Source organism: Piliocolobus tephrosceles, chromosome 2 (genome assembly GCF_002776525.5).
Source record: "Piliocolobus tephrosceles isolate RC106 chromosome 2, ASM277652v3, whole genome shotgun sequence".
Classification (NCBI taxonomy): Eukaryota; Metazoa; Chordata; class Mammalia; order Primates; family Cercopithecidae; genus Piliocolobus; species Piliocolobus tephrosceles.
In genome coordinates, this window is record NC_045435.1 from 90,069,880 (window position 1) to 90,096,241 (window position 26,362).

At 43.7% G+C, this 26,362-nt stretch overlaps 1 protein-coding gene across 6 annotated transcripts in view; it reads left to right on the plus strand.

The window, feature by feature from the left end:
* LRRC2 (leucine rich repeat containing 2) overlaps positions 1-26,362 on the plus strand; it is a 53,583-nt gene that overhangs the window by 12,926 nt on the left and 14,295 nt on the right. For all 6 annotated transcript variants that reach the window (XM_023231777.1, XM_023231780.1, XM_023231778.1 and 3 more), the window contains 4 exons: positions 1,387-1,530; positions 11,980-12,187; positions 18,377-18,533; positions 24,580-24,716. In XM_023231777.1, coding sequence (XP_023087545.1) covers positions 1,406-1,530; positions 11,980-12,187; positions 18,377-18,533; positions 24,580-24,716 — 627 coding nt within the window. In that variant the 5' untranslated portion in view covers positions 1,387-1,405. The remainder of the gene's footprint in view (positions 1-1,386; positions 1,531-11,979; positions 12,188-18,376; positions 18,534-24,579; positions 24,717-26,362) is intronic.

Consider the following 26,362-nt stretch of genomic DNA (forward strand, 5'->3'; position numbering starts at 1 on the left):
TGTTTCATTTGGTGAAACTGAAAGTAGAGACTAAATCATCTCTAAATTCCCACTGAGATGTGATGGCCAAATGTACCCAAGTCTGACTTCCCTTGCTCTTGGAAAACCAGGTAAACAGAGATCAACACTTTGTGAAGGTTCGATCTGCAGGGAAATCTCAGAGGACATGTCTCCAGGCTGTGTGGTCAGTCTTAGGTGGCAGAGTGCTCAGTGGGGCTCAGTGCCATTTTTTTTTAACTTAATGGTGGCTGGCCTGTGGTCTCAGATGATGAGGGCTGGGGATATTGGGGAGGAGAGGCAGAGACTGGTGGTCACAGAGACTACCCTGGAGAAAAGACATGAGTTAGGTCAGCTGGACTGCGGAAAGAAGGCAGGAGGAGGATGGAAAAGGCAATCCCAGAGGGGAAGAACTGAGGTGATGGGTTACAGAAGGAAGTCGCTGTTACATGCCTCATGTCCTGTACTAACAGGAAGGAAAGAACACTCAAATATATCTAGAATAAATTTCTGCCAACAAAAGGGGACTTTTAGAAAAGCAATTGTAACACTGCCTATGCGAGCTTTTTTTTTTTTTAAATTTAAATACAACTAAGAAGTTATATTCCATTCTACGTGAGAGAGGAGAGAGGATGTGTGTGCATGCCTGTGTGCGTGTGTGTGTGCACGCGCCTGTGCCTTGTGATTAATTCATCTAACTTATCCTTGATTATGTAACAACCTACTGAGAATATTAGGTACATATACTAGTGAATTCAGTAGGATGTGGAACCATGAAGTTTCAGGAATCCCCCCGGGGTCTTTGGGAGCCCAGAGTCTATCTGAGGGTTAGGGAGACAGGTGTGACCATCTAGAGAAGGTGACCCTAGGGTGAGTGTTGAACTATGACTTATTTACACAAGGTACTGTCAAACCTTAAGAACATTAGCAAACTGTCATCCTCGCAGCCTGGGGAATAGAGCAAGACCCTATCTCTACAAAAAATTTAAAAATTAGTTGGGTGTGATGGTGTGAGCCTGTAGTCCCAGCTGCTTGGGAGGCTGAGGCAGGAAGATTGCTTGAGCCCAGGAGGTTGAGGCTGCAGCTAGAGCTATGATCGTGGCACTGCATTCCAGCCTGGGCAACAGAGTGAGACTCTGTCTCAATAAAAACAAAACAAAACAAAACAAAACAAAACAAAACCCAACCAGCCAAACAAGCCAAAACCAACCAACCAACCAATCAAACAAACAAACGAAAAAACAAAGCAAACTGTCATCCTTGAAGTAGTAACACATATCATCATTTCTTAAGCCAGGTGATTCATTCATATTTCATTTTAAAGTTTATGTTAAAACTGTTTTCTGTTTGTGTATCAAGCTGATACATCTATATATTTTTTTAAAATAGGTAATTTCATGCTCCCAAAATGGGACATAAAGTGGTTGTCTTCGACATTTCTGTCATCAGAGCCTTGTGGGAAACTCGTGTCAAGAAGCACAAAGCTTGGCAGAAGAAGGAGGCGGAAAGGCTTGAGAAGAGTGCCTTGGAGAAGTATGTGTTTTCTCAACCTAGTCTTGTAGCTTGTTTGGTGAATAAGGATTTGGACAGGCAACAGTTGTATTGTGGAGGAGGATGCTTTTCTTCTGGGATTTCTCACTGTTGGTAACATTTTCCTCATTAAACTTCAGAGCCTTACACTGTTGCTCAGTACAAATATGCAGTTCCTATGATAGCAACACCCATGGTTATAAGGACCTACCTACCACCAGGCACCATGCTAGGCATGAGGAAGACAGAGATGACATGATAAATCCCCCTACAGTAAATGCTGTAGCAGGCTGCCTTGCTAGAGTTCACTGAGCTAACTCACCAGGCTGTCTGGCGCTCTGGAGACCATCTGACTGCCATCTGGGGCAGCTTGGGGCCACTCTGTTGTGCACTCCAGCCCTCCCCCATTGAGCTGAATTCTAGGTAAGATTCATTGTGTTGGTGTCATTTTTACTTAGATGAAATGGTGTCATTTGCTTATCATATATGGTCATGAAATATGAGTAAAGGAGAGTTATGTATATGAACACCAAGTTGAGTGCTTTGGAAAATTTACAAAGTAGAAAGGTTGCAGGTGGCTTTGCATATGTCTGCAATTTTTATTTCCTGTGGAGAAACCAGAACTGGAACTCATGGATGATGCATTAGGGGTGCTGTTTATATAAAATAGACACAATGGGATTCTGATTGGCAGACCCATTCTCAAAGAAAGTCCCAACCCTACATCAAGTTGGCCAATGATGGTATATTTGCACACTTTAAGTTAAAAAGAAGATGTGTAGGGCCGGGCGTGGTGGCTTAGGCTTGTAATCCCAGCACTTTGGGAGGCCGAGGTGGGCGGATCACGAGGTCAGGAGATCGAGACCATCCTGGCTAACATGGTGAAACCCCGTCTCTACTAAAAATACAAAAAATTAGCCGGTCATGGTGGCGGGTGCCTGTAGTCCCAGCTACTTGGGAGGCTGAGGCAGGAAGGCAGGAGAATAGCATGAACGCGGGAGGCAGAGCTTGCAGTGAGCTGAGATGAAGCCACTGCACTCCAGCCTGGGTAACAAAGTGGGACTCCGTCTCAAGAAAAAAAAAAAAAAAAGATTTGTAAGGTGCGAATGTATCTACACTCTTGGTTCTCCACTTTTATTAGCTTTTTGGATTAAACAAATACCTATTCCGATCATGCTTGATAATTAAGCTGCTACTATATTCATCACAGTGGTTTCAGGTGGTTACCACCATCCCTAATTTGCAGATGAGGAAACTGGGACTTAGGTAAGTTGCTCAAGTTCACACACATGGTAAGCGGAAGATGTGGCCAAGCCCTTGCCTCTATATAATGCTGTAATCACAGGTAGTTAGAACATCTTTTCTCTTGCCACTAATCTGAGGTTGTCCAATATGAAGTAAAGGATTGCTTGAGGAGTTTGAGACTGGGCAACATAGTGAGACTCTGTCTTTACAAACAAACAACAAAAAAGAATTAGAACTCTTAAACCAGAAAGCCCACATGGCAATGCATCCAAGAGACCTACACTCACCTAAATCATACAAGGTCCCAGAGCCCAAAATAGCTCTGAGCCCTGCTTCCATTTCCTCCGCACACCTAGCATCTGGGGTTACTCTAGACAGAACAAGCTTGCTGCACAGAGGCCCACGCCCCTGGCAGTGGGGAGGGGAGTTAGGGAACACCTGTAGCTGATGCAACTTACTGAGGTTCTTGGAAGAGGAGCCACCTGCAGACACCTGGGGTCTGCACACTGTGTTCTCTCGTCCGCTTTGGAGTGGGATCTGCCCCTTCATCCCTGTCTTTTGTTGTGGTGTTAACAACTTCATGCATCTCATGTACATAGGATTGAGCTTGACCTGGGCTCAGTGTCATTGAGCTTGTGCAGTATCTCATCTTAATCTAAGACGGAAAACTTTCTGGGTATTTGTTTGGCTTTTCTAGCCCAAGATAAGGAAAACAGTCACCAAGTTGGCTGGGCAGATAAGGAGGAATGTGAGGCAGGGCTGGGGAGCAATGTGCACGTTTAAGAAAGGAACTTAGTTTCTCAGGCTCCTCAGAAATGGGGGTAGTAAATTTGCCTTTTTTACAGGTGTTTTTGAGCTTCCATAATATAATTCATACTGTGATCATTAGTACTATTTGAGGGTTAACTTTTCGTTTCTCAGGATCTGTTTACTGTGTAAAGGAGGAAGTAATATGTTGAAAAATTAATGCCTGCCTGATTATAAAAGGCAACTATTTGGTTAATTTAAATTTACTGAAACAAATAAAACCTTCCAGTTTGTTCTGTTACCTCACTTTAGAGTATCTCATCCTGTAATGCTGTAGTTGTTCCATGAAGTATATACCGACACTTAAAAATTGTAAATAGAGATAAAATATGAAATATCACTCTCTCCGAATGAAACTGGATCATTTAGAGCAGAGGTTCCCAAGCCCTGGGCTGGCCTGTTAGGAACTGGGCCGCACAGCAGGAGGTGTGCAGCCAGCGAGCCAGCATTACTGCCTGAGCTCCGCCTCCTGTCAGATCAGCGGCAGCGTTAGATTCTCATAGGAGCACAAACTGTTTTGTGAATTGTGCATACGAGGGATCTAGGTTGCCCCATGCTTATGAGAATCTAATGCCTGATGATCTGAGGTGGAACAGTTTTATCCCAAAACCATCCCCCCAAACCCCTCATCCATGGAAAAATTGTCTTCCATGAAACTGGTCCCTGGTGCCAAAAAGGTTGAGAACTGCTGATTTAGAGGGAGAAATTAAAGAGCTATTGTTAGGCTCTAAGTGAAGATTTTCTTCTCCATTGAGGCTGTTTGCCATCTGGGCTTAAGGAAAAGGTATTTTATTTGCACATTTATTGATTTAATTAGTAGAACTCTAATGGCATTTTTTTTTGTATGTTTATTGCATATTTGGCATTCTACTAAAACTGAGTTGAGAGGAAGATTTCACGTTCAATTATATGGGTGATAGAGTGAAAAGATAATGAATTTTATTCATTTTAATTACTCTCAAGGAAGAGAATGGAATTAAAAAAATAGTTTATATTTCCTTCTTCACTTTCCTGTCATTAGGTTTCAGAGGGAATAAGACATAAAATATTTAAGAAAGAAAATAAGACATAAAATAAGACAAAAATACTTAAGAAAGAAATAAAAAATATATTTGGTATATAATTATTTTTAATGGGGTACATCTAATTTTCTTTTTTCTCCATTTTATATTGGCTGTACCAAAATATGTGAAATATTTATAACAATTTGTAATATGTGCTATAGGAATAATACATTACATAGGGATGAACTGGTATCATCTCATTATATTGCTAGGATCTGCCCTTAGGTTCAGTCTAAGAAATGAGGAAAGAAAAGTTAGAGACATTAATCTGAAAAGTGCCCAGTGAATACAAGAACTTGCAGTGACTGTGCTGTTGGTTTTAAAAATTTTGGAGGGATTGCTTCTAACAGAAGTTCCAGCAGCATGTCTTTGACCTAGAGTCTGCCCCTTGTCCTGACTGCTACAGTAAGATCTAAATCTACAGGTAGATAGTTAAAATTCGTTTTTATCGTATAGTTATAAAACTAAATCCCACGGAAAAGCTAATAAGGAAAAGCAACAATTCCAAGCCCCTACAATATCTCCCAGAGGAGCCCACTTCTCTTTCAGCACTTTCTTCTGCTTTTAAATTCATATCCCTTCATGTGCTCTCACACACACACACACACACACACACACACATATATATATATATTTTAATTTTTTTGAGACAAGTCTCTTTCTGTTGCCCAGGCTGGAGTACAATGGTGTGATCATAGCTCACTGCAGTCTCGACCTCCAGGGCCTAAGCAGTCCTCCTAGCTCAGCCTCCTGAGTAGCTGGGACTACAGGCATGTGCCACCAGCCCCGCTTTTTTTTTTTTTTTTTTTTTTCTTGTGATTTTTTGTAGAGACAGGGGTCTCACTTTGTTTCCCAGGCTGGTCTCAAACTCTTGGCCTCAAGTGTTCCTCCCACCCGAGCCACCTTACCCGGCAATATTTTTAAATCTATCACTTTTGTTATATTACTTACAGACTTCATATGTAGATCCTGAAGCCCTGACTCATTGATTGCTGGGTACTTTTCCCCGACGCAGCTCACTGGGACTGAGACCTATAGAGCTGTGCCAGCCAGTGCTGTCAGCAAAATACTTTTTTTCAAATGTTCCAGCTTCCCTCAGCTGAATGGCAAGCATGAAACTCCAGCAATATCTGAAATGGTTTCTTAAAAGCAAAACATCTGATTAAGAAGGTGACATTTGCGTGTAGACCTGGAGAGCCAGCCCTGCAGAAATCTAAGAACAAGGGTTCCAGGCAGGCAGAACAGCAGATGCAAATGCCCTGAGGCAAGCGTTTTCCCAGATATTCAATGAAGAGCAAGGAGACCAGTGTGACTGGGCCAGAAGATCAAGTGAGGGCAGAGGGGATGAGGTCAGAGCCACAAGGGGAGGGACACAGGTCTGTAGGGCCTTGTAGATCATGCTGTGTGAGAAGAGAAGCCAGTAAGAGGTGTGTGTGGGCAGAGGCATGATGTGATTGACTTTGTAAGGGGCTCACTCAAGCTGCTGGGTGAGTTTGGACCACAGGGAGGCAGGGGTGGTGACAGTAAGCAGAAGATAGTGGCTTGGACCAGTGTGGAAGCAGTGAAGATGATGAGGAGTGGATGGATTCTGATAGAACTGGCCATATTTGTTGATGGATTTGATATGTGGTATGAAGGAAAGCATGGAGTCAAAGATGACCCTGAGATTTTTGGCCAGAGCTGCTGGAAGTCTTTTACAGAATTTTGGGGTCGAAGATCAGGAGTTTGTGCTGATCAGAAGTTTGTCACTGGGATCACATGTTAACTTTGAGATGCCTTTTAGGCATCCAGGTGGAGATGTTGGAGAGGCAGTTTGATACAGGAGGCTGGATTCAATGAGAAAGTCTTGGCTGGAGATATACATGTGAGCATGGTCAGTATATAGATGTATTTAAAGCCACAAGCTGGAAGGTATCTAAAGAACGAGTGCAGACAGGGAAGAGGCCCAAGGGTTGGGTGTTGGGCACTTGGAAATCCAGAGGCTGAGAAGATGAGGAGGAAGCAGCACAGTGTCTAGAGAGGTAGGAGGGTAACCAGCAGAGTGAGGCATCCTGGAAGCCAAATGCCAAAAAGCCTTCGAGGAGGAGGAAGTGATTGGCTGTGTCAAATGCTACAGATGGATCAGATAAGATGAGGGCTGGGATTTGCCCACTGGGTTAGCAAAGTGGTGGTCATTGATGACCCTGATGAGAGGCTTGTTTCAAAAGACAAGTGAGGGTGACTGCAGTGGATTCAACAGAGAATGAGGGAGAAGAGAATTGTAGCTATGAGCAAGGACAACTCTTTCATGGAGTTTTGCTATAAAGTGGAGCAGAGACACAGGCCCATGGGAGACATGGGGTTGAGGTGGGGTTAAGGATGGGAGAAATAACTGCATATTTGTGCGCTGAAGAGAAGGATGCACAAGCGGAAATACTGATGAGGGAGAACTTCTGTGGTAATGCCCTTGAATCAATGGGAGACTGGCCTTTGTGATCATGGGCAGGGTTTGGCCAGGCCATCGGTAGGATCTTGGAGTGTTCTTCCAGGGGAACAGAAAGGAAGGCAGAGACTATGGGAACAGATGCAAATAGGTGGTGTAGATGCCCAGGTAGTTTGTGGAAATTTGTCTTTCATCTCTTTTCTCTGGGAACTAGGAAGTTCACATCATGAGTTGAGAATGAGGATGGGGTGGGTGGTAATGGAGTTTTGACTGAAAGGGAGAAAATGTGAAACAGTCATCTGGGGCTTGGGAAGAGGAATAGTCTTGGGAGGTATGGTATGACTCCTGGGCAACAGTGAGGGGTCCCTGGGTTAGTGGTTATCCATTCAAAGCCAGACCAGTGTGCACGGTTGTGAGTTTTCCTTCATCTTATTTACTGTGTGGGGGCAGGTGTAGAGCAGGGAGATAATGAGATACAAACTAAACTGTGGTTTGTTCAAGTGATGGCAAGAGAGGGGCAAGGGCGTTAAGGATGGATGCCAGGAGGTGATTACAACAGGAGCCATGAAATCTATTTTTATAAAAGGCTTATTGAAGGGTAATTGACATCCAATGAACGATTCACATTTAAAGTGTACAATCTGAAAAATTTTGACATATGTATTACCCCATAAAACTGTCAATGATCATATTCATCACTTTAAAAGTGATTCCAAACCAGGTTTGTTCTGCCTGTGCACAGTAAGCCAATAACTGGGACAACAGGTTTTGTAAAAAAGAAAAGATTTTCCTCACAAGTCTGCTAAGCAAGGAGACAGGAGAACAAATCTCAAATCCATCTCCCTAAAAGTAGGGCTTGGGGATATTCATGGGATAGAAAGTGGGGTAGTCTAAAGTGTGGTGAAGTGTGATTGGTGGGTAGAAAAGGTGAGGTAATCAGGGTTTACAGAAGCATAATCAGGCCAAGTGACTCTTCATAGGATATATGTTCAGAGAATGGCAGTGTTAGCATGATCTGAGGTTGGGGTTTTTGGCCCTCTGATGTCAAAGGTCAATCTTTTGGCACCCCTGCAAGTCTTGCAAGCTGAGTCGAGGGGTCAGTGGTTTGGACTGGACAGGGGCTGCCCCTGAAAAACAACTTGAGTAACCATTGCCATGGTGATCCATGCCTCAGAGATGTTATCTGTAAGGAAGCTAGTGAGAGTTTAGTATATTGTTTGGCTACGTGACTTTTAGCTATATAGTTTAGGATCTACCAGAAGTAAGTGATTAGATGCAAACAAGGCAGGTTAAGGCCGGGCGCAGTGGCTCAAGCCTGTAATCCCAGCACTTTGGGAGGCCGAGACAGGCAGATCATGAGGTCAGGAGATCGAGACCATCCTGGCTAACATGGTGAAACCCCGTCTCTACTAAAAAATACAAAAAACTAGCCGAGCGAGGTGGCAGGCACCTGTAGTCCCAGCTACTCGGGAGGCTGAGGCAGGAGAATGGCATAAACCCGGGAGGCGGAGCTTGCAGTGAGCTGAGATCCGGCCACTACTCTCCAGCCCGGGCGACAGAGCGAGACTCCGTCTCAAAAAAATAAATAAATAAATAAATAAAAATAAAAATAAAAATAAATAAATAAATAAATAAAAAAACAAGGCAGGTTAAGTCTGGCGGGCTTAAATCAGGTGAGCCCTTGGTTTCCAAAGTTTCTTCTTCACTCTTTGTAATTCTTTCCTGTCATCCCCCAGCCCCATTCCCCAACTCCATCTCCAGGCAATCACTGCTTTCTATCACTATATTCTGCATTTATTGGAGTTTCATATATATATATTTGTTTTTGAGAAAGGGTTTCACTCTGTCACCCTGACTGGAGTGCAGTGATGTGATCTTGGCTTACTGTAGCCTCAATCTCCCTGGCTCAAGTTATCCTCCCACCACAGCCTCCCGAGTAACTGGGACTGCTGGTTATGGAAGATCCATGCCACTATGCTTGGTTAATTAAACATTTTTTTTTTTTTTTCTAGAGACGGAGTCTCACTATGTTGCTCAGGCTGGTCTTGAATTCCTGGGCTCAAGCTGTCCTCCTTCCTTGGCCTCCCAAAGTTGCTGGGATTATAGGCATAAGCCACAATGCCCAGCCATATATTATTCTTTTTCTGGTTTCTTTCATGTTTAGATTCACTCATGTAGCATGTATCTGTGGTTCATTTCTCTTTATTGCTGAGTAGTAAGAAACTACATTTTTTCATTCATTCATCTGTGAATGTGCATTTGGGTTGTTTTCAGTTGGGGCTATAAAACTGATGTGAACACATACATTGGTCTTTGTATGGACATGTGCTTTCTTTTCTCTTGTGTGAGTACCTAGGAGTGGAATGTGTGGATCATCCAGTAACAGTACCTTTATAAAAGCCATTGGAACATAGAGGGTTGACGACTGGGATGGTCCATCTGTGTCCAAACCGCCCTCCCCTCATGGCTACCCTTTCCCCCACATACAGCACACCCAAGGAGTGAGTCTGCTCCTCTCCCCTAATTACTGACATTTAACCACCCCCTAGCCCTGCTGCTAATCTTTTGTGACCCTCCTAACTTGATTGGGTGAAAGACTCAGTGGATGAAGCACTACTGAGACTCTTTACAGGCAGTTGACTTCCTTTCTAGGGGTCCTCCCAGCTCTGATTCAGGGCTGTCTTTGGGAGCTTCTAGCTCTGTGCCTTCTGCTTGCCTTCTTGGTGGCTTTGATCCTCTCATTTCCCTCCTCACGCATTCTACTCCTGGTATTTGCATATCACATTTAGTCAAGAGTGGGAAATTGTGATACATATGAAGCAAAGAACTAATGCTGAGTGCCCAGTGGGTAAAACTAAAATCAGACAGTATTGAAAGTAAATGGAACTACGTAGATGAAAGGTGGACACAACTTGATGAGCCCTGAAAATCCCAAGACAAGAAGGGCCCAGGGAAAGAGGTTGGGCTATCTCTCCCCACGTCTCAGTGCCCCCGCTGACCTTCTGACCCTAACTGGTATTAAAGGATAATTTGCAAAAAAGGTGAAATCATGATTCTGTAGCAGATATAAAAGGAACATCCATTAAACACTTTATTTTTCTCATTATTTATAAGAGGGAAACTAAAATGTTACAACCAGCTCAAAGGAGAATCCAAAGGACAGACATTGAGAGACTAGGAATATTGAATACATTTGAAAATGAAGCAACTGGGCACAGTGGCTCACGCCTGTAATCCCAGCACTTTGGAAGACTGAGGTGGGCAGATCACCTGAGGTCAGGAGTTCGAGACAAGCCTGACCAACAGTGAGAAACCCTGCTACTTGGGAGGCTGAGGCAGGAGAATCGCTTGAACCTGGGAGGCGGAGGTTGCAGTGAGCTGAGACTGCACCACTACACTCCAGCCTGGGAGACAGAGCAAAACTGTCTCAAAAAAAAAAAAAAAAAAAAAAAAAAAAAGGAGGGGGGGAGCAAATTGGTGTTTTTGGGCGTGGGAGAGGGTTGTCCCTCCACTGGGTAAAATTTATGTGTGTTTATGGATAAGAATTATTTGTATGGCTTTTCATTTTCTACAAGTTTACTTTACTTTCTACAGAGTTATAAAATAACTTAGTCAAAGTCAAAGGTATATTCCTATAGAATCAGAGAATCCCCTGGAGGCTCCGGTATTCCAGGAAAAGGCTATCCGGCTGTGTTTTGCTTCTTTCAAAGTCTGAAATTTCTCCTTACACTTGACAGTGCCTGGTGGTCCAGACCGGGACTTCCCGCATGCCCAGTCCTGGAAGATGGTCTTGTCCCAGGGGCGGTAAACCTTCAGACCCCTCCTAACCACTCCAATGGCAGGCTTGCCTGTGCCCCACGGTGCCACCCTACAACCTGACTGAGACTCTGAACCACCCTTCCTTCAGATAACAGCAGAGAGTTTCCATACTAGGATTGTTCCTTGACCATGGGGTTTATCTCACACTTATTTAGTGTATATACTGCCTTGGGCCATGTGGAGACCAAGTCTGCATCTGCAGCTTGTTTCTAAAGTAGCGCCCAGAAGACCTGAATCCTGACTGCCACCAGGTTCCCAGTTGGGCTGAGTAGGGTCTGGAATGCTTTTCTGAGTGTGGAATGCATCTAAGTCCCTATCAAATGTGGGCTACCTTATTTTGAGTCAGACAACATCTGTGTTTGATGGTTTTGAAGGAAAACCACAAAACATCTGTTTTGCATCACATAGAATATGTTAAAGGCCTCAAACAGAAAACAAATTCCTAAATGAAGAAAGGCCCACCAGGTGCAGAGCCCTGTTCTGACAGCTGTGTGGGCATCTGCAGGGCTGTGAGACACACCAGCTGTCATCATGGAGCTTAGCATCAAGCTGGGGGATAAGTTATGGATGTGGAAAGCTCTAAAAGATAGGTCAGAAAATTAGCGACACATGGGTGGTGAGGTTTGGTGTGGATGCTGAGTCCTCAGCCAGCTCCAGTGTCTGAGTGGACCTACTGGAGTGAAATTCCCCAAGGTGACTGATAGTGACATTCCAAAGTCAGGTGTTTTATACACTGGAGTTCCTCTGCATTTCTATTCAAATACCCTTCAAAGATAGGTGAATCCCTGTGGCCCTGCACTTTTTTAAAACTTAGGTTGGCGTGATATAATTTCAAAGGAAATTATAATTAAACGCATAGCCAGAAATTCCATCTAACTCATCTTCTCTACTTTTTAAGTTAAAGTTACTAATAATTCACAAAAGGCTTTAGGGTTTCCCCTGCACCCCCACAGCAGGGAGGAAAGAGGAAGGGAGTGCTTACGTAGGCCTGTGACTGATAAGGAGAGCACCCATGCCCAGGTGGCTGACTCACTTCTCTAGGCAGTGATGGCCAGTCCCCAGGAGAGTAACTGTGACGCCTGCTGCCTGTTTTAGGATAAAGGAGGAGTGGAACTTTGTGGCCGAATGCAGGAGGAAGGGCATCCCCCAGGCTGTGTACTGCAAGAATGGCTTCATAGACACCAACGTGCGGCTGCTGGACAAGATTGAAAGGAACACTCTCACAAGGCAGAGTTCACTTCCCAAGGACAGAGGCAAACGGAGCAGTGCGTTTGTGTTTGAACTTTCTGGGGAGCACTGGACGGTGAGTCGAGGCAGTTCTTGCCCAATGCTGTGCTGTGGTCGATGACTGCCGCTTGCCTGAGCCCAAGGATGAATGAATGAATGCTTTTGCCTTTAGAGGTGGTTCTTCTGTCCCTTCCTCAGGGAAACGCAGCGCAGTCCTGGAAGCAGTGATGGGACCCACTTGGATACCTCTGTGGCTGAGCAGCTGGGATGCCTGCGCCCACTCCTGGACAGCACAGTCTTTCAGGATGCATTCCTCTCCTGTCCCCTGCCCCAGTCTCTTAACATAATTCGTTGCCTTTAAAAAACATTAAGTGACGGCGCCTTTCATTCATCTAACACCCTGGCAGTGGGCAATTACTTACTTGCCGAAGTGCCGTAGGGCAGCAAAGGAATTCTGCAGATCCTTTATCCGGTTTTCCTGTCCTGAGATTCTGAGGCCAGGGCAAAGACAATTCCATCTTTCTTTCCTCAGGCCCCATAATAACTTGGGCTACTGCCCGTTTCATTGGGACAGGGTTCCCTGGGACCCCCCCTCCATCTCTTTCTATCCTGTCATTTTGTGTCTTTTTTTTTTTTGTTCAAGAGTCTTGCTCTGTCACCCAGGCTGGAGTGCAGTGGCGAGATCTCAGTTTCCCGAGTAGCTGGGACTACAGGAGCGCGCCACCATGCCTGGCTAATTTTTGTATTTTTAGTAGAGATGGGATTTCACTATGTTGGCCAGGCTGGTCTCGAACTCCTGACCTCAGGTGATCTGCCCGCCTCGGCCTCCCAAGGTGCTGGGATTACAGGCAAGAGTCACTTTGCCTGGGCTTTGTTATTTTTTTTCTAGAGGAGGGGTTTTGCCAGGTTGCCCAGGCTGGTCTTGAATTCCTCAGCTTGAGCCTATTACCCTGCCATTTTGGGACTAAAACGACTCGGTGGAAAGACTAAATATTTGGCATGACCTGGGGCTATCTTTTTTATTAGCCATGTGATCCGAGGTGGTTTTTATCATTTGATAAAAATGCATATCACTTCTATGGGTTTTTATCATTCTTCTCAGCAAAATGCTGCTAATGCTTGCCCTGACCCTATCTGAGGGCTATTGAGAGGATGAAGTGCATGAATATTCTGTGAAGTATACAGTTCTCCAAAAATGCGAGAGGTTATTGCTGTAAACCTCTTTGCTGTTCTTTCCCTTGCATCTCCATCATTGAGATCAGTAGGTAATGGGCTGCCTATTCCGAGGCACAAAGGGCGGCATGCCTGGGTTGTTAATTAAGTATTGTTGGCTGGTAAACATGATCCTGGGTAAGCCACTTACCCTGTAAGGGTGTCCAGTTCACTGGAGAACCTGCCATGAGCCCTCATGTTTCACAATCTATCTTTTGAAAATCATTGTAAAGTGTATTTATTTATTTATTTATTTATTTATTTATTTATTATTGTTTCGAGATGGGATCTCTCTCTGTCGCCCAGGCTGGAGTGCAGTGGCGTGATCTCTGCTTACTGCAAGCTCCGCCTCCCGGGGTTCACACCATTCACTTGCCTCAGCCTCCCAAGTAGCTGGGACCATAGGCACCCACCACCACATCTGGCTAAATTTTTGTATTTTTAGTAGAGACGGAGTTTCACTGTGTTAACCAGGATGGTCTCACTCTCCTGACCTTGTGATCCGCCCGCCTTGGCCTCCCAAAGTGCTGGGATTATAGGCATGAGCCACTGCGTCCGGCCTGTAAAGTGTGTTTAATGTGCCCGGTATGGTAAGGGGAATGGGAAGATGGTTAGGATTCAGCAGGCTCGGAGAGACCCCCATTGTGGACCAGGTGGATGGCGTCCTCCCCATACTCCATCCCCTAAGCTGTACTCTGTTGTGATTGAGTACAGGAGAGTCCAGGAAGACTCTGGGCCCCACATATTCATTAGAGTGAATTTCAGTTACCGTTTTCCGCCCCCAGAGAGCTTGTGCTTCGGCCTCACCTCTGACTAAGGAGTGAAAGGCTGTGTGTGTTAAGGGATTTTGCAACCTTTTAGAGTGCTCTGTGGCAGTGAGGGAGTTGTGGCCTCTAAAGTCACACCTGGCAGCCTGCCTGGCCCCTGCAAGAGGTCAGGAGGGAAGGAATGGGCTGTGGAGCTTCTAGGGCCTTAGGGACTAGGTAGAGAGAGATCTGCTAGGGCCCTTAGGGCTGGCTGAGGCTGTGTGGCCAGGTTGGGCTGGGGGCTGGTGCTCCTGTTTTGAGCCAGAAGCTCTCAGACCCTGGACCCTGCTCTTTTAGGAGAGATCCTCAATTTTATTTTCCAACCCTTCAATAGAATTTTTCATTTTTACTACCACATGTTTAATTTCCCAGAGCTGTTTGCTGTTTGTTTTTCCAAATGGATGAATTCTGTGAAGTGGCTTTATTTTACAGATATCTCTTGATCTTAGCTTTTAAAATATTGTTCTGTTTTTATTTTGCAGGGTAATGGCTTTTCTTAGCTATCTTGGGATCAATCTTTTTTTTTTTTTTCCCCTTTCCTCGTTTTTTTTTTTTTTTGTTTGTTTTTTGAGACAGAGCCTTGCTTAGTCACTCCATCTGGAGTGCAGTGGCATGAGCATGGCTCACTGTAGCCTCTATCTCCTGAACTCAAGCGATCCTTCCGCCTTAGCCTTCTCTGTAGCTGGAACCAACAGGTGCATGCCACCACACTCAGCTAATTTAAACTTTTTATTTTAAAGATGGAGTCTCACTTTGTTGTCCAGGCTGGTCTTGAACTCCTGGGCTCAAGTGATTGTCTTGCCTTAGCCTCCCAAAGTGCTGGATAGTTTTTTTGTGGGGGTGGGAATGTTTTCTTGTTTCAGAGTTTCCTTTTTCTTTTAGTGTGTGTGTCTTTTTTTTTTTTTTTTTTTTTTTGAGACAGAGTCTTGCTCTGTTGCCCAGGCTGGAGTGCAGTGGCGCGATCTCGCCTCACTGCAAGCTCTACCTCCCGGGTTCATGCCATTCTCCTGCCTTAGTCTCCCGAGTAGCTGGGACTACAGGCGCCCGCCACCTCGCCCGGCTAATTTTTTGTATTTTTAGTAGAGATGGGATTTCACCGTGTTAACCAGGATGGTCTCGATCTCCTGACCTCGTGATCCGCCCACCTCAGCCTCCCAAAGTGCTGGGATTACAAGCCTGAGCCACTGCGCCCAGCCAGGGTGTGTATCTTTATCTTTCATGTTGGGACTTTTCTTAGAGGTCTGGAGACACTGGGTTGTCCAGAGGACTAACAAGCTGACCAGAAACTCTGAATGTGTGTCGGGCACACTTCGCTTTTGAAGATGTTGCTGTAAAGTCCCCATCTCACTGGTGCCTCCGCTCTCCTATTCATGATTATTCATGAATGTTCATGAATGCACATTTGTGATTTGTCTGGAGCTATGAGAGCATACAGAGAAGGATCTTCTCAGTTCCTGGGACAGACAGAATCTCAGCATTCGTCACTCATCATCTGATTGCCACCTCCCCTGCCTCAGCTGTGCCTGAGGTACCCCAGTTCAGGGACTTTGTTGAACCTCCTCCAGTGAATAAGCCTCAGTGTAATTGCCAGGTGGCATGGATGGGGGTCAAGGTTCTGGTCCTCAAACTTTGAACCTGATCTCTTTCTTTGGGCCCTGACTTCAGCTCTCACTTCCAGGGATACCAGGCTCTTCTACTACCAAGTCTCTGGTGGCTTCTGGTGAGAAGCCCCGGTTGTATCTCAGTTGTTTCTGCTGCTGGTCTAAGATTGAGCAGCTCTGGGAAGCCAGGTTACCATCTTCTAGCTGTCTGGTTATCCACATTTTGCAGCCGATGTCTCCTTTCCTTTTCTCTTTGCCCTTCTACAAGGTTTATGGCACCTAAAAAGTTCCTGTACTGTTGTCTTTAATGGAATTTTGGAGAAGAGCAAAAGTATATGCATACATTCAATCTGTCATTTTTACTCGATTCTTTTCATTTCTATTTATCATGATATCCTAATATTTTTCTTTCTTTTTTTTTTTTTTCGTTTGAGATGGAGTCTCGCTCTGTCACCCAGGCTGGAGTGCAGTGGTGTCTTCTCGGCTCACTTCAAGCTCCGCCTCCCGGGTTCACGCCATTCTCCTGCCTCAGCCTCCCCAGTAGCTGGGACTACAGGCACCTGCCAGGCTGGAGTGCAGTGGCGCAATCTTGGCTCACTGCAAGCTCCGCCTCCCGGGTTCACGCCATTCTCCTGCCTCATCCTCCCAAGTAGCTGGGACTACAGGCGCCCGCCACCTCGCCCGGCTAATTTTTTGTATTTTTAGTAGAGACAGGATTTCACCGTGTTAGCCAGGATGGTCTCGATCTCCTGACCTCATGATCTGCCCACCTCAGCCTCCCAAAGTGCTGGGATTACAGGCGTGAGCCACCGTGCCCGGCCTATCTTAATATCTTTCTTGTTAAAAATAGTCATGAACATAATTTTAGAAATGTAATAATCTTTCATGTGTGCCATAATTGAAAGAGTGGGATGAGATAGGTTATTTATGAGGGAGTCAGCACGTTGAAGTTTCAATGAAGAGATTGAGATTATGAGCCTGTGGTCAGCTCCCTGATGACCCAACTCATTTTGTCTCAGTTCCAGGAGGCAACCCTCTGGCATGGTGTGGGTTCCATTCAGATCAAGTGGTGTCGGGACAGTTTGCCAGGGCCACGTGAAGGGGGCAGGTGGTAGTGGCACAGGGCCCTATGCTTGGTTTAATGCTGTGTGCTCACCATCTTGGACTTCTTAATTTTTAACAAGGTGTCCGCATTTTCATTTTGCACTAGGCTCTGCAAATTCAGTAGTGGATCCTTACTGTAAGTGATTCACTTAAATGTCTTTGGGGTTTCAGCTTTCCTCTTCCAAAGGGGCTCACTTTGCCTATCAAATTTTTTTTTTTTTAAGATGGAGTCTCACTGTGTTGCCCAGGCTGGAGTGCAGTGGTGCTATTTTGGCTCACTGCAAACTTTGCCTCCTGGGTTCAAGCGATTCTTCTGCCTCAGCCTCCCAAGTAGCTGGGATTACAAGTGCATGCCACCACACCCAGCTAATTTTTGTATTTTTAGTAGAGACGGGGTTTCACCATGTTGGCCAGGCTGGTCTCGAACTCTTGACTGCAGGTGATTCACCCGCCTCGGCCTCCCAAAGTACTGGGATTACAGGCATGAGCCACCATGCCCAGCCCACTTTACCTATCTTATGGTACTGTTGCATGAGACAGTGCTAGAGTGAAAGCATTTTTGCAAGTTAACAGCTTAACCCACACACAGGATGGCAATGGTTGTAAAGCACATTACAAGTACCAAGTACAAAAAGGAAGGATGGCTATGGACTCCATTACTCCCTCCACCTCCCCTTTAGCTGCCATGGAGTTTTCCACACCTCATCCCACCTCCACCCTGTGCTCCAGCCACTTTGCTGATGGTGCGTTGTAGCCAGCTTCTGAGGTCCGGGAACCTGTGTGTCTCGTCTTTGCCCCACCCCTCAGTGCTGAGCACCCCTCACCTGCAATGAAGGCTCGGTAACTCTCTGTGAATTAGATTTCTTCAGCTGGACAAATAGCCTCCCTAATGTCTTTAAACGCTTCTTGCTTGACACCTTTACAGTTTTATCCTAGAACACTTGAGCTAGGGGAGGCCTTGGACACTGAGTTCATCAATGTCATTTCAGCAGTGGAGACCCAGGGAGGTGGCGCGACTGGAAAATGGCGGGGCCTGGGCTGGAACTCAGGTGTCCCAGCTGACTGTTTCTCATGCTCTTTCCCTTTCATAGACTCTTAAGAATATTTGGAAATGTGGTGCAGCAAATATTAGAGGTTTATCAAGTATTTCTAAAAGCAACTACAGAGAAAGGGAAATGAAGCACAAATTTTGAAATCGAATGTATAGACAGAACTTAGGGGATGTTAAATTGGTATGTTGCAAATAAATAATACATATTGTGGCTCCAAGTGTGAGTCTGGTTGTTTGTGTTCACTAGGATTTAATTTTAATAACATCATGAATTCACGGCAGTTTTGAAATAGGGCTAATATACTGTTGTGAAGTTGACGGCAACTGAGGTATCTTTGGTTTCTTTTTGAAATGGCCGGAGTGCTGGTGGTTACGCTTCATGCACTCATGTCTGCTTTCTCTTTCCCTGTTTTAAAATAAATGCTTGGTTTTACACGGCTTTGTGCACATGGAGGAGCTAGTTCTGATTGATGTCATTCTTTCTATTTTAGGAGCTCCCAGATTCATTGAAGGAGCAGACACACCTGAAAGAATGGCACATAAGCAATACCCTGATTCAAATCATTCCTACATATATTGAGTTATTTCAAGCGATGAGAATTCTGGATCTGCCAAAAAACCAAATCTCACATCTTCCAGCAGAAATCGGTATGTCAACTTAGCAGGGGTCTTCCGGCCTCTGGTGTGTTAAGTAAGCAGCTGTCAGGCAGGTAACAGACACTGTGCAGACACCGTGTTTCCTCTCCAGCTGCCCCAGGAAGTGGCTGGGCAGGGCTGTTTCGAGGCTCCCCAGAGCTGCTTGTCTGCAGCATCCCTTTGGGCGGTGAGGTCGGCATCTCGCCTGTATAACTCAGCACATAGGACACTTGCCAATTGCTCAGAAACCAGAAGTTTCATGAGTGAGCAATACTTTGTTTAGGAACTCTGTGTTTATTTTCTTTTAGTTTTAAACCTATAAACATGCAATATTCTTATTATAAATGTATTATTCCTATATTTACTCCATTGATAAATCTAGTTTAGCTTATGATGTGTCTTTTTTTTTTTCTTGAGACAGAGTTTCACTCTTGTTGCCCAGGCTGGAGTGCAATGGCACAATCTTGGCTCACTGCAACCTCTGCCTCCCTGGTTCAAGCTATTCTTCTGCCTCAGCCTCCAAAGCAGCTGGGATTACAGTCATGTGCCACCGTGCCCAGCTGACTTTGTGTTTTTTTTAGTAGAGAAGGGCTTTCAGAATGTTAGCCAGGCTGGTCTCAAACTCCTGACCTCAGGTGATCTGCCTGCCTCGGCCTCCTAAAGTGTTGGGATTATAGGAGTGAGCCACCGTAACCAGCCTGATGTCTTTTTGATGGATCAAAATTTCACAATTCTCAGTCATTATTCAGTTGAGTTATCTTAAAATGAAAATGACAGTGATCATTATTGCTTCTTTTTCTCCTGGGGTGGAAGGAGTGAAGGTCTGGGGCTGCACAGAGCTCCATTCTTACACATGTGCGCTGGGACCAGTGGTTAATCATAGTTATGTGAAAATTTACCAAAAGCCAAGACCCTCTCGGACAGGTGGCTTGTGGGTTCTCTGGTGTTTGTACACATCTTGCTGGCTGTGTCAAGACTACAAGGCTCTGATCACCCTCTTACCCAGGCCAATCTTGGGGATGTTTATGCACATAATAACCTTGAGGGATGAGGTGACACCTGCTCCCAGGCAAAGAGCAGCCTTGCCAACCACTTGTAAAAGCAGTGGATTCCCCAAGCTTGGGGTTCTCAGCCGTGATGTATATGTGCATCTTACTGGGCCATCTGTGTCACACTTGGTAGACTTAGCTGTAAGGGCAACTGACATCAGTATGCTGTCTTGGAACAGGAGCCTCGTGCCTTCTGCCGGTATCCATGAAACAGGAATAGGCAAAACTTATTAGCGTCTAAGCAGGGTAAAATCAAGTTCTAGACCCAACAAGGACAAGTACTTCTGTTTCCTTGCCTAGTTTCTGGAAAGGTAGAAAGGACCTTAGAATTTTTATGAATGAAAAGTACCGTTTTTGACATGTAAGGGGTCATTTACCTCCTGCCCCTTTATTTTGCAAATTGGAGAGACCCTCTGATGTTAGCTGACTGGATCATTATCATTTACACATTACACTAAGGAACTTCTTCAGAGCCTGGGCTAGAAGCCAGATTTCACTATTTGCAGGTCATTTTTGGGCAAGCTCATAGAATATTTAAATAACTGGATAGAGTTTCTGAGGACTGAGTTACTTTTAAAAACTCTTTTTAGGCTGGAGGCAGTGGCTCATGCCTGGAATCACAGCACTTCGGGAGGTTAAGGCGGGCAGATCACTTGAGCCTAGGAGTTTGAGACCAGCCCGGGCAACATGGCGAAATCCCATCTCTACAAAAAGTAAAAAATTAGCCAGGCATGATGGCACATGCCTGTGGGAGGATCGCTTGAGCCCAGGAGGTTCAGGCTTCAGTGACTGGTGATGGCATCGCTGTACTCCAGCCTGGGTGACAGGGTGAGACCCTGTTTCAAAACAAACAAACAAACAAACAAGCAAACAAAAACCACCCTTTTCAAGTAGAAAGATTCTGTCCTTATACATTTGAGAAGCCACAGTGGTTGACCTAGACTCAGGGATCCTTGTTATCCTGCCAGCTGGGCTTGGGAATCCAGTGGTTGGCAGTAAGATAGATGGGGTATTAAACATGGAGCTGTCAAAAGAGGGGGGACGTCAGAGCATCACCATGGGATGAGTCATGCTCACAGTTGTCTGAAATGTCATCAGAGGTGTTCCACTTAATATGTATCTTTGTTCATCTCTTGAAATGTCTTCCTTGAAATTATTGCCAGCCAGATTAATACCTGTTCTTTTTTAACTTCCCACACTACACCAATGTAATATTCATTCTTTCCTTGTGAGCCAGTTTGATTTGAGCAGTGGTTTTCACCTTGGCTACACTTTAGAATCCCCCAAAGAGCCTTAAAAATCTAAATGCCCAAGACCCACTGCAGAACAATTCCATAGGAATCTCTGGGTACAGGGGCCAGGAATCAGCATTTAACAAACTCTGTACATGATTCCCATGTGCAGCCATGGTTGAGACCACTGGTGAGGGAGTGACGATGTGATCCTTGCACACTTGGGGGAGGAGAAGAGATTGGTGGGTGAGGGGTATCCGTGGGAGACCAGTGTGGGATTGGGGCACTATACTTAATCTCTCTGCTTTTCAGTTTCTTCATCTGTAAAGTGGGGATAATAGTTGTTGCTGTCATTTAGTTGTTGTGAGGATTAGATAAGGCAATAAATACCAATATATTGGGTACACTTGTTATTCCAAGTGATTATTCAAGTGATTATTCCAAACACTCGAGTCCTGTTGGAGACATGATGTCATCCCCACAGACCTCGTTCATGTGCAGGGAAAACTATTCAAACATTCTAGAAATGTGTAAAATGTAAAATCAAGCCTCTCAGTAAGCACTAAGTTTCCTGGGTATTCACATTGTACATGCACTCATGCTGTTCTACAGACCTATGTTGTAGCTGTCTATTTATAAACAGACATGTAACCATGCATGTTAAATATACTTACACACATGGGCTTACACTGTGTTCTTCAGTCTGTGCCTCACATGTTTCCCCCGACCACACCATGAAGGTGGAGGTGGACTCCAGGATCAGGCTGCCTGGGTCTTCGACTTACTGGAAGGTCACCCTGAGCAAGTCATTTACTGGTTTTCAGTTTCCTCATCAGTAAAATGGGAATAACAATAGTACCTACTTCACAGGGTTGTTGTGAGGATTAAATAGATAATACATAGAAAGCATTTAGAGTAGGTGAATCCCTGGCATTCACTAGCCATTATTATTATCATTACTATTATTAGCATCATCTTTATGTTAATGTTATCTTTCAGTATCAGAACATCTAAACCTTTCCCATTCTCCCCGGTAGCTGAGTGATGATTACGACATGATTTATTTCACTTGTTCCCAAAATATTTTAAAATTAAACTTAGTGAATTGAAGACTGACCTAAGATTCTGAAGACACAGATGTTATCTAACTTTGAGTAACTTGAGCACATATTTTAATTTTTTAAATCTTAGTACCCTCATTTGTAGGATAAGGGTCAGACTGATCTTTAAAACATCTGCCACCTCTAAAATTCTCTAGTTGAATTTTTTTGTGAGTTAACCCATGGGAAGGAGAGGGACAATAAATCTCAGAGGCTTTAACACTCTACACCAGATTTAAGTCATATATGTATTTTATCCAACTTATAATTTTCAGTCTATTTCAAGTCAATGGAATATAATTTATCTAAATACATCCCTAACTTAGGCAAAAACAGACCATTCCCTTCTCACATGACTGAGACATGTATCATATCTCCAGTTTGGAAATTCTTATGGCATGTGAGTATCACAATTTTTCATCATTATATAGGAAATTCTTAAGAAAAGAACACAATAATAAAGAGGAAGATGTTCTTAGAATGATTTAGGTAAGGTTGTCACCCTAATTTTCTTCTAGTACTTGCTTCTTGATACTCTTTGTGTCATTAGCATGGAGTATTTTGAGAAAATCCTCTTTTTTACCAAAGGTAAGTATTGAGGGCATCTAGAATAAATCAATTTTCACATGTGGGGCAAAACGAAAAGAAATGAAAATATATTAATTCAGGGCATGTTTCTCTCCTAGAGGAGCAGATATAGCTCCTAACAAACTAGGGATAAATGAAGAAACACTCAGCTGCAGGATCTGATGCTCAAGCATAGTGAGGAACTTGGGAATGAACAAGGGGTTTTTAGCTCTTTTATGTTGAGCAGCTGAATTTTGTAAAGGAGTTGGGGTTTGATCTCTTATCGTGTTGTCTTATAGATCTATTGAGGGCTGATGGAGGGGAGGAGTTAGGGAGGTGTGATTACTAGACAGGGTATTCTTTTTCTCATTATTACAGCAATTATTTTTGACATTTGACATCAAGGAATTAAGAATGACAATGAGTGGTGCTCTTAACTTCCTTGTGAAACTCCCAAGAAATTATCATTATATGGATTTAAAATAACTAATTATTGGAATTACAGATGATCCACAGTTTACAATGGTTAGATGTAAGGTTTTTCAGCTTTTTGATGGTGTGAAAGCAATGTGCATTCAGTAGAAACTGTACTTTGTTCCTAGAAGAGTGCGGCTGCTAGAAAGAAAAAGAAAGAAAGAAAGAAAAAGAAAGAAAGAAAGAAAGAGAAAAGAAAAGAAAAAAGAAAACAAAAAAGAAAAGAGCAGCACTATTTACAATAGTAAAGACTTGGAACCAACCCAAATGCCCATCAATGACAGACTGCATAAAGCAAATGTGGCACACATACACCATGGAATACTCTGCAGCCATAAAAAAGGAGTTCGTGTCCTTTGCAGGGACATGGATGAAGCTGGAAGCCATCACTCTCAGCAAACTAACACCGAAACAGAAAACCAAACACTGCATATTCTCACTCATAGTGGGAGTTGAACAATGAGAACACATGGACACAGGGAGGGAACATCACACACCGGGCCTGTTGGGGGCTGAGGGGGAAAGGGGAGGGAGAACATTAGAACAAATACCTAATGCATGTGGGGCTTAAAACCTAGATAATGGGTTGATAGGTGCAGCCAACCACCATGGCACATGTATACTTATGTAAGAAACCTGAACATTCTGCACATGTATCCCAGAACTTAAAGTAAAACCAAAAAAAAAAAAAAAATAAAAAATAAAAAAAAAGAAAAGAAAGGAAGGAAGGGCAAGAAAGAGAGAAAAAAGGAAGGAAAGAAAGAAAAAAGAAAAGAAAGAGAAAGAAAGAAAGAAAGAAAAAGAAAAGAGGGAGGGAGGGAGGGAAGCAGGAAGGAAGGAAGGAAGTGTGAGTACCCATACAAACATTCTGCTTTTCATTTTCAGTGCAGCATTCAATTTTATTACAGGAGATATTCAACACTTTATTATAAAACAGGCTTTATGTTGGATGATTTTGCACAACTGTAGGCTAATGTAAGTGTTCTGAGCACATTTAAGGTAGTCTAGGTGAAGCTACAATGTTTGATAGGTTAGGTGTATTAAATGCATTTTTGACTTATGATATTTTCAACTTATGATGGGTTTATTGAGGTGTAACTCCATCGTAAGTTAGGGAGCATCTGTATTTAAACATTTTTACTCAAATATTGTAGGATATGGTAATTCCTTAAGCTGCTCCTTGGGCTTTAGAAACAAGGAGCCTCTATATAATTCACTGTGCTCCAGTTGCAATATCTTCCCCTTACTGGAAATTAGGTCTGAGGGCTTGGGGGAACAGAAAGTAGGTAGGCAGCTTTCATTTCAGTTGGAAAGATCCCTGGGCATTTCAAGAAAGAATAGACAAATCAGTTATTTAAAAATATGACACACTGAAGGCATGAGCCTTAAAAGTTTTGTTTTAGATTCTGTAATATTGGACCCTTATCACACTGAAAAACTGTGATTTCAGAACCTCGGGTTCATGATGCTACAAGATAATGTTCATCAGATACACCCCCCCAAACCCAAATGCTAAATTATGTTTAGTTCCTTCCCCATCATTATTTACAGAGCTGTTTACTTCTTAGTTTTGTTTTTTGTTCTTTAAAGACCTTAAAGGACCTATTCAATGGATGTTAACTTTTTGTGATGACAGGTTGTTTGAAGAACCTGAAAGAACTCAATGTGAGTTTCAACCATCTGAAGAGCATTCCTCCAGAATTGGGAGATTGTGAAAATCTAGACAGACTAGATTGTTCTGGAAATCTAGAATTAATGGAGCTGCCCTTTGAAGTAAGAGATAAACATTTCTGCACTACGATTTACTTTGGTTTATGACATAGAATGGTCTATAATATGGCAGGAAGTTTTAACATATGAAATCTATCTTTATTATATCACCTTTTCCTGACATTTCAATCACCATATACCGGTCTTTTCCTGACATTTCAATCACCATATACCGGTCTTTAAAAACTTTTTTTTTTTTTTTTTTTTGAGATGGAGTCTTGCTCTGTCACCCAGGCTGGAGTGCAGTGGTGTGATCTCGGCTCACTGCAGGTTTCACCTCTTGGGTTCAAGCAATTCTTCTGCCTCAGCCTCCTGAGTAGCTGGGACTACAGGTGCACACCACCACATCTGGCTAATTTTTGTATTTTTAGTAGAGATGGGATTTCGCTATGTTGGCCAGGCTGGTCTCTAACTCCTGACCTCAAGTGATCCACCTGCCTTGGCCTCCCAGAGTGCTGGGATTATAGGTGTGAGCCACCACACCTGTCCTTCTTTAAAAACATTTTATACTAGGTTAGAACCCGAATTTAAGTTCAGAAATGCTATCAAAGGAAAACCAGGCAAAATTTCACACAAGAAATTTTTATTTAATGTTTGTTGATGCTTGTAATATATGATGCCTGTTGTCTCTAATGCAGACCCTAATTTATTTATCCAAAATGGCAAAATTGAAAATAAAAGGGGTAAAATTCTTTTATATACTCATAGCAAAACTTGTAGATGACTAAAGTAGTCCTACAGATAGGATTTAAGAAATCCACTAATTTAAAAATATTCATTAGTTTCTTTTGGTCTGTATTCATGGAAAAATGATTTTAAATCATTTCTGATAAAGTGGAGCACATAAAAGTGAACAATTTTTAATGCCAAATTAAACTCAATAAGCATCTCGTGCTGGAACGAGAGAAGGATCTCACAATCCTACTGGTAATGAATGGGCTATAAATGGTGATTGCTGGTGACAAGGCACTGGACACCGATTGCCATCCTAGAAGGGGCATTATTTGCCTTTCCTGAATGCTTCAGGGTATAGGAGGAAGTGGCTGCTTCTAAGCTGTTAGAACCCATTCTACCCTAGGAGATGCCCAGCAGGTGTCCTGGTGAGGGTACACAGCCAGCAGTCATGGCTCCCTGCACAGATCCACTCATACCCCAGTCTTTTCCAGTTCAGGCAATGGCTCAATCTCCACACAGATGTTAAGGCTGGAAGTAAATTAAGTCATCTTTAACCTCTCTTCTCCCATGTGCCATATCCAATCCATAAATAAATCCTGTTGAGCATGCCCTCCAGAATATATTCTGTGTAACCATTCTCATCACCTTCCCACTGCCACCCTGGTCAAGACAGTGTTGTCTGTCATCTGGACTGGGGCAACAGCCTCCCTGTTTGCTTCTCTGTCCCTTTTTCTACCTTTTCCTCCTTCATTGAAGTGTAATCTACATACCATACAACTCACCCATTACAAGTGTACAGATTTAGGCCATTTCCATCACTCCTCCCCACTACCCCCAATTATCTCTTACACCTTTGATATGAATCCCCATTTCCACTCCCAGGACTAGGCAACATGGGAGGTGGAGGCTGCAGTGAGCTGAGATCTCTCCACTGCACTCCAGCCTGGATGACAGAGTGAAACTCCATCTCGAAA